The sequence below is a fragment of the Triticum dicoccoides genome, chromosome 1A, assembly GCF_002162155.2.
Source record: "Triticum dicoccoides isolate Atlit2015 ecotype Zavitan chromosome 1A, WEW_v2.0, whole genome shotgun sequence".
In the NCBI taxonomy this organism is placed as follows: domain Eukaryota; kingdom Viridiplantae; phylum Streptophyta; class Magnoliopsida; order Poales; family Poaceae; genus Triticum; species Triticum dicoccoides.
In genome coordinates this window covers 69949126-69965573 of record NC_041380.1, presented here as the reverse complement: position 1 = coordinate 69965573, position 16448 = coordinate 69949126, and the positions used below count along the sequence as shown (strand labels likewise).

The 16448-nt window shown below is 44.9% G+C and overlaps 1 protein-coding gene across 1 annotated transcript; it reads right to left on the bottom strand.

The window, feature by feature from the left end:
* Positions 1-9260: 9260 nt before the first annotated feature.
* LOC119365922 (putative E3 ubiquitin-protein ligase SINA-like 6) lies at positions 9261-9938 on the bottom strand (the record flags this gene model as incomplete). The annotated part of the gene is made up of 1 exon (XM_037631605.1): positions 9261-9938. A coding segment is annotated over one exon (678 nt), but the record flags the coding sequence as incomplete, so codon positions are not given.
* Between the last annotated feature and the right edge of the window lie 6510 nt (positions 9939-16448).

Here is a 16448-nt window from a genome sequence, read left to right as displayed (position 1 = left end):
CCTCGCCACCACCGCCCAACGTCGCCAGCCGCCGCTGCCACCTACGCCAAGCGCCGCCGCCAGGGGGGCCGAGCGCGCCGTCCCGGACTCCTCCGTGTCGCCTCGCCGGGGATCTCGCCGGATCCGGCATCCCCGACAGCTCCGGCCACCGCCCCTCTTCTCCGGCGAGAGGATCCGGCCGCCTCGGTTCGCGCGCCGCCGTGTCGGATCCAGATCCGAGCTACAGTGAAACCCTAGAGGGTTGACTTTTCCCCTCTCCCATATTTTTTTGCACACTTCACAGCATCGTAACTTTGCATTCATAGCTCCGTTTTGGGCATATAGCATATCAAAATGTTCATCTCAGAGAGTACATCATTTCACCTCATTGCATCATTTTCATTTGAGTTCATCTTGATGCCCGAAATGCTGTTAGAAGAATGTTATTTGAGATAATTGTCAGATCTGCTGCTCCAATTAGATATTTGTCATTTTTGCCATGATTTATGTGTGCATGATATGCCCCTGAGCTCTTCGTGAGTTTTGTTATATGTTTTTCCATCTTTCCAGAGGTGCAACCCATGTATTTTTGTGATGTGTGTGGTGACTAGCACAAGCTTGCAAAGTGAGGCATTTGTTAATGCTGATTTCAGGGACTTAGCATTTCCACTAAGTCCTTGAGTTGTTTATCTCATATTGCCATATGTTCATATTGTTTCCTAGTGATCCGTGCCTCTTTTGAGGATGATCAGTAAGGATGTTTTGTTAATCTTGTAGTGCTCTATACATCCATGTCTTTGTTTGCAATTATGGAGCACCCTAGCTTCAGTCAATCGAGCTCTACTTTTGTCATTTCGTGAATCTGGGCAGATTGTCTAGTTGTTAGCGATTTTGCCGAGGATGTTGTAGCTGATCCGTGCATGCTATGTTATTATTATTGCCATGTCTAGCTTGTATTTTGTGTATTCTTGATGGATGTATGCTTGGATAGTCATGACTTGCTCTGTAGTGAGTGCATCGAGCTCGTAAACATGCCTACCTGATATCTGTTTCAGCATGCTCCAGTTTTCACTAAGTCTGAGAACTGATTATGTTTTTGCCATGTTCGCATGCTTAAAAATGTATTTTTTTGATCCCTTTTGGCTCAAGGTCACTAAGGGACTTTTGTTAAGATCTTTGAGTAGCTCCATGCCATGCTTTACTTTGCCATGTTCAGGTCCTGTAGCATATTGTTTTCATGCTCCAAAGAGTGCTACCTGATCTGAAATTCTAGACAAGTGTTAATTTCACTAAGTCTGAAATTTGTTTACCAAATGCATTTTTCCATGCTTGTTTGAACCTGTTAATGGATGATTTGGTCGTAGCCCAGTGCTAGTCTTTTGTTAAGCATCATGAATGGATCCCTGCCATGTATTTTGATGCCATGTTTGGGTGTTGTAGCATGTTCATCTTGTTGCATTTAGATGGCTACTTGCTGTAAATCGCAGAACGTGGCCATATTCAAACAGTAACTCCGATTCCAGTGATCTTTATATCGTTTTCAAGCAATTTCATCTCATCTTTCCAGTGGCACACTTGGATTTCCAAGTTGAGGCCAGGTTCATGCATTCCCTGTCAAATCTTGCATATGCATCACATATTGCATCCCGCATATCATACCATCTTTGCATCATGGTGTTTGATCCTCGCACGTGGTTGATTGTGTCCTTGTTGCTTGTTTGTCTTGTTTGGGTAGAGCCGGGAAACGAGTTCGCTAATGAGGAGCCCGTTGAGTTTTCTTTCGAGGATCCAGTCAACTCCGACAACTTTGCAGGCAAGATGATCATACCCTCGAAATCACTACTATCTTTGCTTTGCTAGATGCTTGCTCTTTTGCTATGCCTATGCTACGATGCCTACCACTTGCTTTCAAGCCTCCCAAATTGCCATGTCAAACCTCTAACCCACCATGTCCTAGCAAACCGTTGATTTGCTATGTTACCGATTTGCTCAACCCCTCTTATAGCGTTGCTAGTTGTAGGTGAAGATTGGAGACCGTTCCTTGTTGGAACATTATTTACTTGTTGGGATATCATTATATTGCCATGTTATCTTAATGCATCTATATACTTGGTAAAGGGTGGAAGGCTCGGCCTCTCGCCTAGTGTTTTGTTCCACTCTTGCCGCCCTAATTTGCGTCATATCGTTGTTATGTTCCCGGATTGTGCGTTCCTTACGCGGTTGGGTTATAATGGGAACCCCTAGATAGTTCGCCTTGAATAATGCTTTTCCAGCAATGCCCAACCTTGGTTTTACCATTTTCCACCTAGCCTCTTTTTCCCTTGGGTTTCCGGAGCCCAAGGGTCATCTTATTTTAAACCCCCCGGGCCAGTGCTCCTCTGAGTGTTGGTCCACCTTGTCAGCCGCCGGTGGCCACCAGGGGCAACTCTAGGCTGGCCTACCGGAAGTTTGGACAATCTGAGTGTGCCCTGAGAACGAGATATGTGCAGCTCCTATCGGGATTTGTCGGCACATTCGGGCGGTGTTGCTGGATTTGTTTTAACTTGTCGAAGTGTCTTGAAGAACCGGGATACCGAGTCTGATCGGAACATCTCGGGAGGAGGTCTATTCCTTCGTTGACCGTGAGAGCTTGTCATGGGCTAAGTTGGGACTCCCCTACAGGGATTTGAACTTTCGAAAGCCATGCCCGCGCTTATGGGCAGATGGGAATTTGTTAATGTCCGGTTGTAGATAACTTGAACCTTAATTTAATTAAAATGAATCAACAGTGTGAGTTACCGTGATGGTCTCTTCTCGGCGAAGTCCGGGAAGCGAACACGGTGTTGGAGTAATGCTTGCGCAGGCTGTTCTCTAGTTACTCGTTCGCGCATTGCCTCCTCTTCTCGCTCTCTTTTGCGACCAGGATAGCCACCATATATGCTAATCGCTTGCTGCAACTCCACATATTTACCATGCCTTACCTATAAGCTTAAATAGTCTTGATCGTGAGGGTGCAAGATTGCTGAGTCCCTGTGGCTCACAGATTACTTCCAAACCAGATGCAGGGCCTGATGATTTCGCTCCAGATGATGCGCTTGAGCTCAAGTGGGAGTTCGATGAGGACTCACGCTGATACTACGTGTCTTTCCCTGACGATCAGTAGTGGTGCCCAGTTGGGGTGATCGGGACCGTGTCGCATGTTGGGTTATATTTTATTTTGGCGCCGTAGTCCGGCCATGAGTGTTTGATTGTTGTAATGCTATTTATGTACTTTGATTGACGTGGCGAGTGTAAGCCTACTATGTATCTCCCCTTTTTATTATCTATATTACATGGGATGTTGTGAAGATTGCCTAACTTGCGACATTGCTTTCTATGCGGTTATGCCTCTAAGTCGTGCCTCGACACGTGGGAGATATAGCCGCATCGAGGGCGTTACAGAAATGTAGGGTAAGTTACCAGTGTACCCCCACCAGTTTTGACACCGTGAAGTGGAGCTTCATTTCCGGCTGAGGGGTAGAAGGGGGATTTCACATGTCTGGGCTGCGGGAGCGATTTCAGATGAGGAGGGAGTTCTCGCGCGCGTCCAAATTTCGGGATAACAAGGTGCGGCGCGGGTTGAACAAGTGGGAGTTTCAAAGCCGGTGAGACAAAAGATACTCGAGCTTCAAAATTTCGGGATAACAAGGTGCGGATTCCTTGTTCAGCAAAACAAACTTAACGTGTAAAAAAACAATTCATACAAGACACAAGAGAGTCATGTCCCCTTTTACTATATTGCTATAGATGCCATTGAAAAAACTACAAGAAAAATGTAAAAAAATCGAGAACAAGATTACCCTGCACAGTATCAAATCGATTCGCACTTCCCTCAACAACAAAAAAAAATCAATTCCCACCAAAGAAAGAGTAATGTCCCTTTTTATATGATTACAGATGCCATGATCTCAAATTTCAATTTTTGAATCCACGTTATGTTGAATTCGAATATATTGTTAGGTGACCTTGCGGTTTATAATTGATGTAGTCGTACATTTTGATCTTCCATCATATATCAACATTTTAATCCACCATGTGAACATATATATTGTCGTCTACCATATGGACTAAATTTGAATCAATTTTCCTTATTTGAATATGATTGTTGTCAAGTTATACAATAGTTTAAATATTATCTTGATAACAAAAAACATACATATAGCAGTAATCATATTTCACTACGAAGTACATGTACCATACGCTCTCCAATTCAAATATTTGTATCCATTTTATGTTGAATTCAAATCATAGTACATTATTGGTCTAGGTAGCGAGATGTTTGGGATAATCTAAACCCTTTTTTCATACGTATAATTTTTGGCTGAATTGGGACAAGTTTTGGTATAATCCTCTTGCAAAACCGGAGATTCTCTCAATAAGCCTCGTGGTTCCGAGAGGGAACGTGTCATCCTTGTGTGCGCAACGATATACGCTGCCTCCCCCCTGATTTTATTTACAGAGGAAACATAGAACTATATGAGTGCCCTGTTAAATTTTGGAATTATTTCGGGTTCATTTGGCCTTTTTATACATTAATTGAGTTTCTGGACTTTTAATGTGCATAATCTAAATATGAATTGCATGCAGATGCTCCGGTACACCAAAGTGGGTTGAAAATCACATGTGTGTCCTTGGTTGAATTTCTAGGTCCCATGGAAGAAATGAGAATGAAATTCAAACATCTGGGCGTCATGACTCGGCCGAGAACATCGAGAAACTTTGATTTTAATTCATGTAAATTCAAAACTCACCTAGAAATCATGAAACTTGGCATGGTGTCATGTCATGGCACCAACATGTTGTGGTAAAAAATTGGGCCGATTTGGAAGCTCGTGGTTCTAAGAGGGAACGTGCCACCTTTGAGTGTGAAACGATATACGCTGCCCCCACCCCTTGAGTTTCTTAACAAAGGCAACGTAGAACTACATTAGTGCCCTGTTAAATTTTAGAATTATTCTGGGTTCGTTTGTCACTTTTTATACATTAATTGAGTTTCTGGTCATTTAATGTGCATAAGTCAAATTTGAACTACAAGCGCATGCTCTCGTGCACCAAAGTTGGTTAAAAATCACATTTGTGTCCTCGGGTGAATTTCTAGGTCCCATGCAAGAAATGAGAATAAAATTAAAACATCTGGGCATCGTGGCTTGCCCGAGAACATTGAGAAACTTTGTTTTAAAATTCTTGTAAATCCAAAACACGTCTGAAAATCATGAAACTTGGCATGGATGTCATGTCATGGTACTACCATGTTGGGGTAAAAAAATTGGCCGAATAGGAACAAATTTTGGTATAAGCTTCTTGCAAACCAAAGGTTCTCTCAAGAAGGCTCGTGGTTCTTGAGAGGGAACGTGCCACCTTTGAGTGTGAAACGATATACGTTGCCCCCCATGAGTTTATTTACAAAGGCAACATAGAACTACATGAGTGCCCTATTAAATTTTGGAATTATTCCGGCTTCATTTGACCTTATTTACACATTAATTGAGTTTTTGGTCATTTAATGTGCATAATTCTAATTTGAACTACAAGCACATGCTCCCGTGCACCAAAGTTGGTTGAAAAATCACATTTGTGTCCTCGGGTGAATTTCTACTCCCTCCTTCCATCTATATAGGTCCTCAAGCGTTTCTCGAGGCTAACTTTGACCAAATGTTAGAGCAATAATATATGACATGCAACTTACACAAAGCATACCTTCAAATTTGTATGTCAAAGGAGCTTCTAATAATATAATTTCCATAGTATACATCTCATGTGCTATTAATCTTGTCAATAGTCAAAGGCTGTCTTGAAAAACACATTCGGCCCTATATAGATGGAAGGAGGGAGTAGGTCCCATGCAAAAAATGATAATAAAATTCAAACATCTGGGCATCGTGGCTTGGTTGAGAACATTGAGGAACTTGGTTCTAAAATCATGAAACTTGGCATGGTGTCATGTCATGGTAGTACCATGCCGTGGTAAAAAAATTGGCCGAATAGGAACAAATTTTGGTATAAGCTTCTTGCAAATCGGAGCTTCTGTCAAGAAGGCTCGTGGTTCTGGGAGGGAACGTGTCACCTTTGTGTGCATAATTCAAATTTCAAATACAAGCACATGTTCCAGTGCACCAAAGTTGGTTGAAAAATCACATGTGTGTCCTTGGGTAAATTTCTAGGTCCCATGCAAGAAATGGGAATGAAATTCAAAATTCTGGGCGTCGTGGCTGGGTTGGAAACATTGAGAAACTTAGTTTTTTAATTCCTGTAAATCCAAAACACGCATGAAAATAATGAAACTTGGCTTGGTGCCATGACATGGCACCAACATGCTTTGGTAAATTTGCAGTCCGATTTGCGAAGGCGCACACATTAACAATCAACAAAGTCATTTTGGAACAAGTGGTGTCACGTTACAATCGGAAACACAAGTATTATTGAAACTGTGGGCGTTCTGCTTACTAGTACCATTTACGTGCCGCCATGCGTCCCCATTTTTTATTAGCTAGGAGGCACCATGCAGGGTAGCTATTTGAGTACGAGAGGCGTGCGATCAGACCCCTGCGCATGCTTATCGGGAGGAGAGCCCTTTGACCTCCATCTGCCGTCCACCTCTCTCCCAAGGTCTCCATTAATGGCGCCCGAGCCTCTGTTTAATGGCGTGGCTATGTCTCACTCGACTGGGATTTAAGAGAGAAAAAAGAAAATATGAAAGCACGGATCTTGATGTAAGATCCGACGGACCTATATAGCATCTACTGCGACTTATAACAAGACTGATGAATATATAAGGACGATTATTTATTTTTTTGATCAAAGAAGGACTTGCCCCTTCCGATTTTCATTACTGAAAACCACCACAATTCACAAGAAGTTCAGCACAACTCCAGCCTAACACGAAGGACTAAAAGCTACCATATTGAAATCACAACATCCCAAGAGGCCAACAAAGGCCAAACATCCGCGCTAGAACCCGACGTTTCACAACCGACGACACAATCCACATCCTAAACCGATTATTACATCAAATGAAACCAGGAAACTAGTCTCCGCGGCGAGCGGTGATGAGCTCTTTCGTGTCCTCAAGACGCTGCTTGAGAACATCCACAGATTCCTCCACCAGCGTTTGGCACTCGTTGCGGAGCATGTCATTCTCATCCATAAGTTTCTTGACGATGACACCGGTCCTCTTCAACAAGGCACTGGTCTCCTCCTGCTGGTCTGCACTTCGGACGATCTTCTCCCTCAGCAGGTCGCGCTCGGCCCGGAGCCTCTCATTGCCCTCCCTTAGTTGCCGGATGAGGCCGGTAGCCTGTTCAAACGAGGCTATCATGTCATCCTGCAACCTCGCCGAGCCGGAGATCTGATCCATCTGGCTATGGATGATCGCATGCATGCGCCTGTAACAGTCATCGCCTGCCCGCGAGAAATTTTCCTAGGCCGCCGCGGCGCGGTGGGACATCTCTGCTGCATTTGTGGCGCGGCCGGACATCTCTGCTGCTTCCGCGGCGCAGCCGGACCAGTCTGCTGCATCGATGGCGCGGCGGGACCTCCGTGCTGCTTCAGCGGCGCGGCGGGACCTCTGTGCTACTACTTCCGCGCGGCAGGAGATGTCGGCTGCTCTCGCAGCGAGGCGGGGCATCTCTTGTGCTTCCGCTTCCATGCTCGCCTCTCCCTGGTGGCAATCTCTCGACCCAGAAATCACGCTGGCCATGGCAGACGCAAGGGAAGGATGCTGAATAACTTGTTTGTTTTTGTGGATGAGGAGTTGAGGAGGAATGTGCTGTCACTTGGCATACTAGTATTTATAACCGAGTACTAATACGCTCCTAAGTGGGAAACCGTTTAGGTTGTGATCGGTGTGAACAGGTTTGCAATTCAATATACTCCCCTTTTGTAAGGCCCCGCTTTGGAAAGGTGCATGCATGCAACCATTTTATTGGTTGCATTGAAAGCCATTGTTGTTGGAGCCATGGCTGAAAAATTAATATACTTCATGCGTGCTTTTTCATTGGCTGCATGCATGTGAGAGAGTGCATTGGGAGTGAAATGAAAGAATTAATGTGAGCAAATTACTATGTGTCTTGGTCTAAGAGAATTTGTCTTTAGGCCTAATAAACCCGGACGGAGGGAGTAGCGTGGTACTAATACGCTCCTAAGTGGGAAACCGTTTAGGTTGTGATCGGTGTGAACATGTTTGCAATTCAATATAGCGTGGTACTAATATGCTCCTAAGTGGGAAACCGTTTAGGTTGTGATCGGTGTGAACAGGTTTGCAATTCAATATAGCGTGGAGTAATTTGCAATTCAAATTTTAGTTTTTCCATTTTATAAGGCTCAATTTGGTTGTTCCCCAACACATGTTCAGATTCCAAGGTGCATTAAATCATTGCATGCAAGTATTAAGAGAAAATTAACCAATGCATGTAATTTATGCATGCATGCATTGCAATTAATGCATTGATAAACATATTTTTTTGAGAAAAACAAGAGCATTAATTATGTGCTTTTGCAAACTACAAAAAATATTTCACCACTCACCATCTTGGTTGGTGAGATTTTTGAATTAAGCCCTATAAACCGGAAAGGAGGGAGTACTGCTGTGTACGTGCAATAACTGGCACCGTTGTATACATATCTTACGGTTAATGGGGCGTTCGACAGGAATAGCCGCGTGGCGAGCTCTAGGCTAGTCTTTTTTTCAGACGCATTAAACCTATCTCTCGGGACTTCTCGCACGCACCATCGTGCCATCCACAAAAACTTGTACTCTGAGTTTAGTAGTACGTTATACAGGAAGAGAAGAGGTGCACGCATGCACTCGTCCTCTCACACATGCATCTTTTTTTTCTCGAAAAGGAGGATGATGACCCCCGGCCTCTGCATCTCGGAGTCACACACGCATCTGTAGCTATGAATTGTAGTGTTCTCAACCATCCGATTGGCTCTATCATGGATGTACCCATATACTAAAACATGTCTAGATACATCTATATTTTGACAAATGGAAGGCATGTATTGTGGAACGGAGGGAGTGCTTGTCATCAAAATGGATAAAAAGGGACGTATCTAGAACTAAAATACGTCTACATACATCTCCTTTTATCCATTTTGATGACAAGTAGTACTTCTTATCCGTCCGACTGTTGGAAATTATTGATCCGATGTCGCAGTAATTGCTACATCGCCACCAAAACCCGCCATTTCTTAAGCTAAAGTAGACCAAGGTAATGCATATATTAGCATATTACTAAGATAAACAGAAGGCACTGTAGAAACCTTTAGGACGTGAGCTTGTCAATCTGAATGTGGAGGGACACAAGCTTAGCCCCGACCAGCAGCTTGGGCGGAACTGTCAAGAAGGTCAGCTCCTGCACGTCGACGTCGCCGGGATCCTTGCTGCTTGTCACCTCCATTTCCACCTTGAAGGCGTCGGTCGTGCCTTTGGGCTCCCCCGGCGGGCCGTTCGCCCATAGCTTGGCCACGTAGTGCGGCAGTGGGGATGCCCCCGCTCTGATGCAGACGACCGACACGGAGATAGGCACGCCGATGTCGAGCATGCCTCCGACCAAGAAAAACGGGCGACAGTCCTCCTCCGCGAACAGCAAGAGCTGTGGCTGCGACAATGGCACTTGTAGATGGAGCACCTTGCCATACTGGATCCTGTGCACGGGCATGGGATGTGCGGTGCTGATGTGGTGGTAGAGCACCGGCGGTGGGCCTTCGTAGCCGCAGACGGGCACGGGGCATTTGCAGGGTGCGAGCGGACACACGCTCTGGTGATCAGCGAGCTTGTGGTAAGTGACGTAGAGCCCACAGCCTTCGTGCGGGCACTCCACCCTCACTGAAGAAAGGACGGAATCCACCACCGTGTTCCACACGTCGAAGCCACCTCCATGCTCGCACTTCTGGCACTGCCGCTGGTTCCCGGGGCGCTCGACGCGGCAGTCCGCGCAGGCCAGGTGCCTCCCTTGCACTGCAGAAATCAATCGAACAGCACATCAATCAAGAAACCTGCACCTTGCTCAATCAACCGAACGGACGAGGTGTATTCGAACCTCATACACTGGAGGCGTCAAGGGGCGGAGGCACAAGGGGTAGTGGAGCACGGTGAGGTCCATCGAGACCTTAGAGAGCTCCATTGTCGGGTCCTGTTCGGTCTGCATGATCTCGCCCTCCTCGTGCACAACCATCTCTCGACTTGGGCTGGGGTATTACAAAGCTTTACTGTCACATATTTTATACTACTTCAAGGTGCATTAAATCAACACATGCAAGTACTCCCTCCGGTCCTTTTTACTCCACACATTAGCTTTGTTTGAAATCAAAGTTTGCTAAGTTTGACCAAATTTATATTAAAAAATATTAACATCTATAACATCTAATAAATATAATATGAAAATATATTTCGAGATGGATCTAATAATAAATATGTTGTTATGTGAATGTTAATAATTTTTTGTATAAATTTGGTCAAAGTTGGATGAGATTGACTTCAGACAAACCTAATATGCAGAGTAAAAAGGACCGGAGGGAGTATCAAAAGGAGATTCACGGCATGCATGCATGCATGCGTTGCAACTAATGCATCGGTAAATGCAATTTATTGAAATATATCGAGTGCAGTGCTTTGATGTAACACCCCTAGTGTCATGCTACAGTAATCCCCTATTAATGGTGCCATGTCATCATGTTACTGTGCTAATCTTCACTTGATCCAAATCACAGTTCAAATTTAGATTTTAAAATAAAGTCAAAAATAACCTTTATTTAAACAACTAAACAAAATTGTTCACAATGTGACAAAAATTCCCAAGCAATTGTGAAAATAACACATACTTCATTTGGATGCCCAAGTTGTCCCTGTCAATTTATTTAGTGGTCAAGTTGCATTTAAGTTAGCCTTTTCAAAATAAAAAAATATTTAAAGTTTTCCTTTTTGACCTCAAACTTTGTGGGCCTCTTCAATGTATTGCCTAGTATTTGTGTGCCAATTTTCATATTTAACCAAATCCATTTGTTAGCTAATGTAAATAGAAAACAGTACAGAAAAATAAATAAATAGAAAAAAGTAAAAGAAAAGAAACGGAGGGCCTAACTTACTAGGCCACTTGGCCCACCTATCCATAAATGGCCCAGCCCACACCCTGTTTTCCCCTTCCTCCCGCTACAGGAAGAAGAGGGGATCGTGGAGGCCATCCGTCGGCCGACCAACGCCGTGGAGGCCATCTGCCGGCTCCCCCTCACCTACAAGAACACGGCGCCCCTCCCCTCAAACCCTAGGACGCCCCTGCCTCTTCCCCATTCCTCCTCGCGCCGCACCTCGCTCTCCCTCGACGCGCCCGCTTGCCCGAGCTCACGTACGCCATGGCCGTCGACGCCATCGCGGCCACCGAGCTCCCCGCGCCATACGAACTTGTCTCGAAGCATCCTCGTCCTCGTCTCCTTCGTCCCCGACCATTGAATCAAGCTGGGAGGGCCTGTATGCTTGCCATCAAGCTCGTGTCATTCGCGTATATCGCCGGCCTCCGTCGTCGATTGCCTCGTCTCCGGTCCACCCCCACTTTGGATGAGTACTCATGGTTGCTTTGCTCCCCGTTTTCCCCTTTCTTCTTCTTTCCGGTTGATGCAACCAGATGTCGGAGCCCAGGAGCCAGATGCCACCGCCGATGCTTACTACTACGTGGAGGCCGCCGACGACTAGGAGTAGTTAGGAGGCTCCCGGGCAGGAGGCCTTGCCTTTTCGATCGATGTTGCTTTTGTGCTAGCCTTCTTAAGGCAAACTTGTTTAACTCATGTCTGTACTCAAATATTGTTGATTCCGTTGACTCTTGTGTTTTCGAGCTTATGTATTCGAGCCCTCGAGGCCCCTGGCTTGTAATATAAAGCTTGTATTTTTTTGAATTTGTGTCTAGAGTTGTGTTGTGATATCTTCCCGTGAGTCCTTGATCTTGATCGTACATATTTGTGTGTATGATTAGTGTACGATTGAATCGAGGGCGTCACAAGTTGGTATCAGAGACGATTGCCTGTAGGCAGCCCCCTTTCCAACTCCTTGGCCGAAGCTGAGTCTAGTCACTACAAAAATTGTTTTACTCACTTGGCTGTGTGGCTTACGACCCACGTCGCCATTGAGTGGTATTAGGGTCTTTTATTCCTCGTCTATACTCTGGGACTCTGATCTCTCGTCTATTCGGGGTTAAACCTTTTACTAAGTCTGACATTAGGCTCTCGTACCCACTTCTCCCGGAGAGCCCATCCAGTCCAGATGATCGCTTGCTGCTTCAGAAGATTTCGAAGATACTCTTCGATGCTTCCCCGAAACCCTTGTGCCCTTCGCCGTTGCAATTCCATATCACCAATAAATCCCTCTGGATAAGTACATACACCTGTCGTTCATGTTGTCATCCCCAGTTGATCTTGTTATTACAAGATGCCTTGTAATACTTTCAGGTATTTCGAGAATCCATTGTGCCTGTTGCGTTGCAGCTCCTTTTCCGCCTGAATACGTGTACGAATAATTCCTCACAATTATCGGGGATTCGTTCATCCCAATTGTTTAGGTATTTCACAAAAGTATGTGAAATACCATTTGATCTTCCGAAAATCCTTAGCAGCCTATTGTTGTTGAAATTCTTGTTTGCTTACATTATGGTTAACTCCATATTTCGAGTAATCTTTGTTGACATCCTCTGTCACTACCGTTCGAGTCCCTTGATCCAATATGTCGCGAATTCTCGTAATCAAACCTTGATTGATTGTCGATCTGTATCGATTCAACTCAATTATATTTTGATCAGAGCCTCTGCTTTAGATCTTCTGATTTGAAAATCATAATTCCTTTGTATTCAAGATTTGAAGTTATCCAGTTATATCTATAAGCCGATGCCTTTGCATTCTTTCTTCTTCTGGGTGAGTATCGATACTCACATCAGATCTTTTATGGACCGCCATATCCTTGGTTGGATTATTATCCGACAATGTCCTTCATATTCATTAAACTTGTTAGTTTTGCCCTGACACATAATGCCTTTGGTAAATTCTATCATCTGCTTTTGTCAACCATGCTCTGCTTTTGAGCTGGTATATTTTAATCTTGAAGTTAGTGGTATATGTTCCTAAGATACCCCTACAGGTTGAACCTATGCCATCCCTAATCCATGTGAACTCGAGAGTTTTCACGAGTCATACTCTTCTGGCGTTTTGCCAGATATAATTTCAACACTACGACTTCATCGAAAACAAGAAGTGAATGGAAGGTTATGCATTGAAGAAGTGGGAGTCGACCTTGAACTTTGTGTTCATGCCCATGGACCCGATGTGGAGCTTATCATGGAAGCTTCTTGTGATAATAATAATAATCCCCTTGTTATATGTTCATCTGGTAACTATGTTTGGTCCTTTGCAAACGTGGTTCTGACCATGATTGTTCCCCTTTGATTCCATTTCTCGGACAAGTTAAAGCACTTGTCTTCTGTAGATCAATGCATCTTCGCAACCTCTATCTTGATCTCCCTTCTAGTATTACCCTCCGGTATCTCGAGAATAGCAAAGAACTATGTTGCTTCTGATGAGTCTTCATCTGGTATTGCTCCTAAGCGATTTCAGATTGCCCCGGGTTTCGAGTTATTAGTCACTCGGGAACACCCATAAGTGAATCGATTCCACACTCCGATTCAATAGCTCTACGCTATTTTTGTTTCTTACGAGTTTAATAATCCTTCAAGTCATTCCTAGCATGATCGACTATATCATTATCGTGCTAAATTTTAACAGTGCTACCTGGTCCTTCTTCCTGGAGCACAATTTTCCATGATGAGCTAATGCTTACGTTGATCTTCCTCGTCATATCATTTCGCCTTGAACAGCAAGCTTGATTTCGAGTTTGTGTCGTACCCGTGGTTCCAATAACCTTTCAGTTCATCATTCCTTTGACTTGATGTCATCGATGATTGATTACATCTTCATGAAACCTCTCGACAAATGTGTCATGATCATCGTCAACATTTTGAGCTCTTCCAGCATATCAATCGAATTCATGATGAGAAATACCATCAGTGCCCTTGATGATTTGGGTTATCATCGACAACATTCTTGCCTTCCCCCCAACACAATTTTGTTCATATCGTTTTGGCAATACATCCTTTTGACATGTCGATGGATTGCTGCTGAACCCATCGACCACATCTTCATCTTTCAATGATGAAATTGTATGAACTAGTCTAGCAGTTCCCGCGGGATCCTTTTTGAATTCAAAAGTCTGACTTTTACCTGATGACCATGTCAATGATATCCCAAAGCATGTCTGTGGTACCCCGATCGTCAACAAGAAACATTGGAAGCGCACTGCTAAATGTATCTTGATCAATTATTCAAACACCGCTGTATGGGTAAACCTCATAAATTCTTTGCCCCTTTATCTAAATGGTTTAATACATGGAGCCCTATCATGCTCTGCCTTTCCTTGGGAAAGTTATACTCTAATACTTGGGTATAAACACCTTTCCTTTCCATTGGTTTGATTATCATAATAAGCACATTTTCCTTTCCATTGTTTTGTTTCACCTTTCTTGTAATCCAACTTGTCTGAGCAGAGATAAATCCCTGCTTAGGTAAGCACCTCGGTGTACAACTATGTCAGTAAGACCTTGTTATTATTGCTGTTGACATTCCGGTAACCACCGATGGACGAGAACTTTGCCTATTGGTCTGCCTCGTTCAACGAGCAGGAAAATAGTTCTCTTCATCCCTCACCCTTGGTACCAACGTTGTTGCCAACAAAACTGGCAGGCTATCCTCTAACATGCCTCGCTATCATGACCATGCAAGCTGTCGGCGCCCCTTCTACCTTTAACTTACATGGTGGGCCCATAACCCACAGTTCCACAGGATCGAAACCTGACTCTTCTGGACACCCCTGTTTCTAGAGTTATTCCTCACGCTTGGCTTCGTCTGTAATTTAGTGATCTATTCTGGTTTCAAATGCAATACTTATTCCCGTCGCTCTGAAACCCCCTTTCGCACTCTGTTTCAGACAATGAATGATTGCCTACCCGATTGAAGCTTCTTATTGCACCTTCTTACCTTGCTCTCGATGACTTTCTTGAATTTCAACTCGAGAGATGCCTCCTTGCCACGTTCACTGACATAGTCCCCAGGTAACTATATTGTCTTGAGCTTCGTCCTTCCCGAGTCTTTCCCCCTTACTCCACCCCTTAAATCTCGGGACGAGATTTCTTGTAGTGGAGGAGATTTGTAACACCCCCAGTGTCATGCTACAGTAATCCCCTATTAATGGTGCCATGTCATCATGTTACTGTGCTAATCTTCACTTGATCCAAATCACAGTTCAAATTTAGATTTTAAAATAAAGTCAAAAATAACCTTTATTTAAACAACTAAACAAAATTGTTCACAATGTGACAAAAATTCCCAAGCAATTGTGAAAATAACACATACTTCATTTGGATGCCCAAGTTGTCCCTGTCAATTTATTTAGTGGTCAAGTTGCATTTAAATTAGCCTTTTCAAAATAAAAAAATATTTAAAGTTTTCCTTTTTGACCTCAAACTTTGTGGGCCTCTTCAACGTATTGCCTAGTATTTTTGTGCAAATTTTCATATTTAACCAAATCCATTTGTTAGCTAATGTAAATAGAAAACAGTACAGAAAAATAAATAAACAGAAAAGAGTAAAAGAAAAGAAACGGAGGGCCTAACTTACTAGGCCACTTGGCCCACCTATCCATAAATGGCCCAGCCCACCCCCTGTTTTCCCCTTCCTCCCGCTACAGGAAGCAGAGGGGATCGTGGAGGCCATTCGTCGGCCGACCAACGGCGTCGAGGCCATCTGCCGGCTCCCCCTCACCTACAAGAACACGGCGCCCCTCCCCTCGAACCCTAGGACGCGCCTGCCTCTTCCCCCTTTCTCCTCGCGCCGCACCTCGCTCTCCCTCGACGCGCCCGCTCGCCCGAGCTCGCGTACGCCATGGCCGTCGACGCCATCGCGGCCACCGTGCTCCCCGCGCCATACGAACTTGTCTAGAAGCATCCTCGTCGTCGTCTCCTTCGTCCCCTACCATTGAATCAAGCCGGGAGGGCCTGTATACTCGCCATCAAGCTCGTGTCATTCGCGTACATCGCCGGCCGCCGTCGTCGATTGCCTCGTCTCCGGTCCACCCCGGCCTTCGTCGACCGCGCCAACGAGCTCTATGTGAGCTCCTCCTCCATTCCCCCCTGCTTGCCCCCTCGATTCGTTGCGGTAGCCTCTGTCCCCGAGCCGTCCGAGCTCGCGCGTACGCGTACGTACGTACGTGTGTACTGCTGCTGCTCCTGAAGCTGTTGCTGCCGCTGCTGTGCGTGCGCGCCCGCACGCGTCCTCTCCGCGGTTGCTCACTAACCGCTGTGGCTGCTCTGCTCCCTGCGCGGCTGCGCTGCTTGCTGCTGCCGCCGCTCTTGCACTGCTGTTGC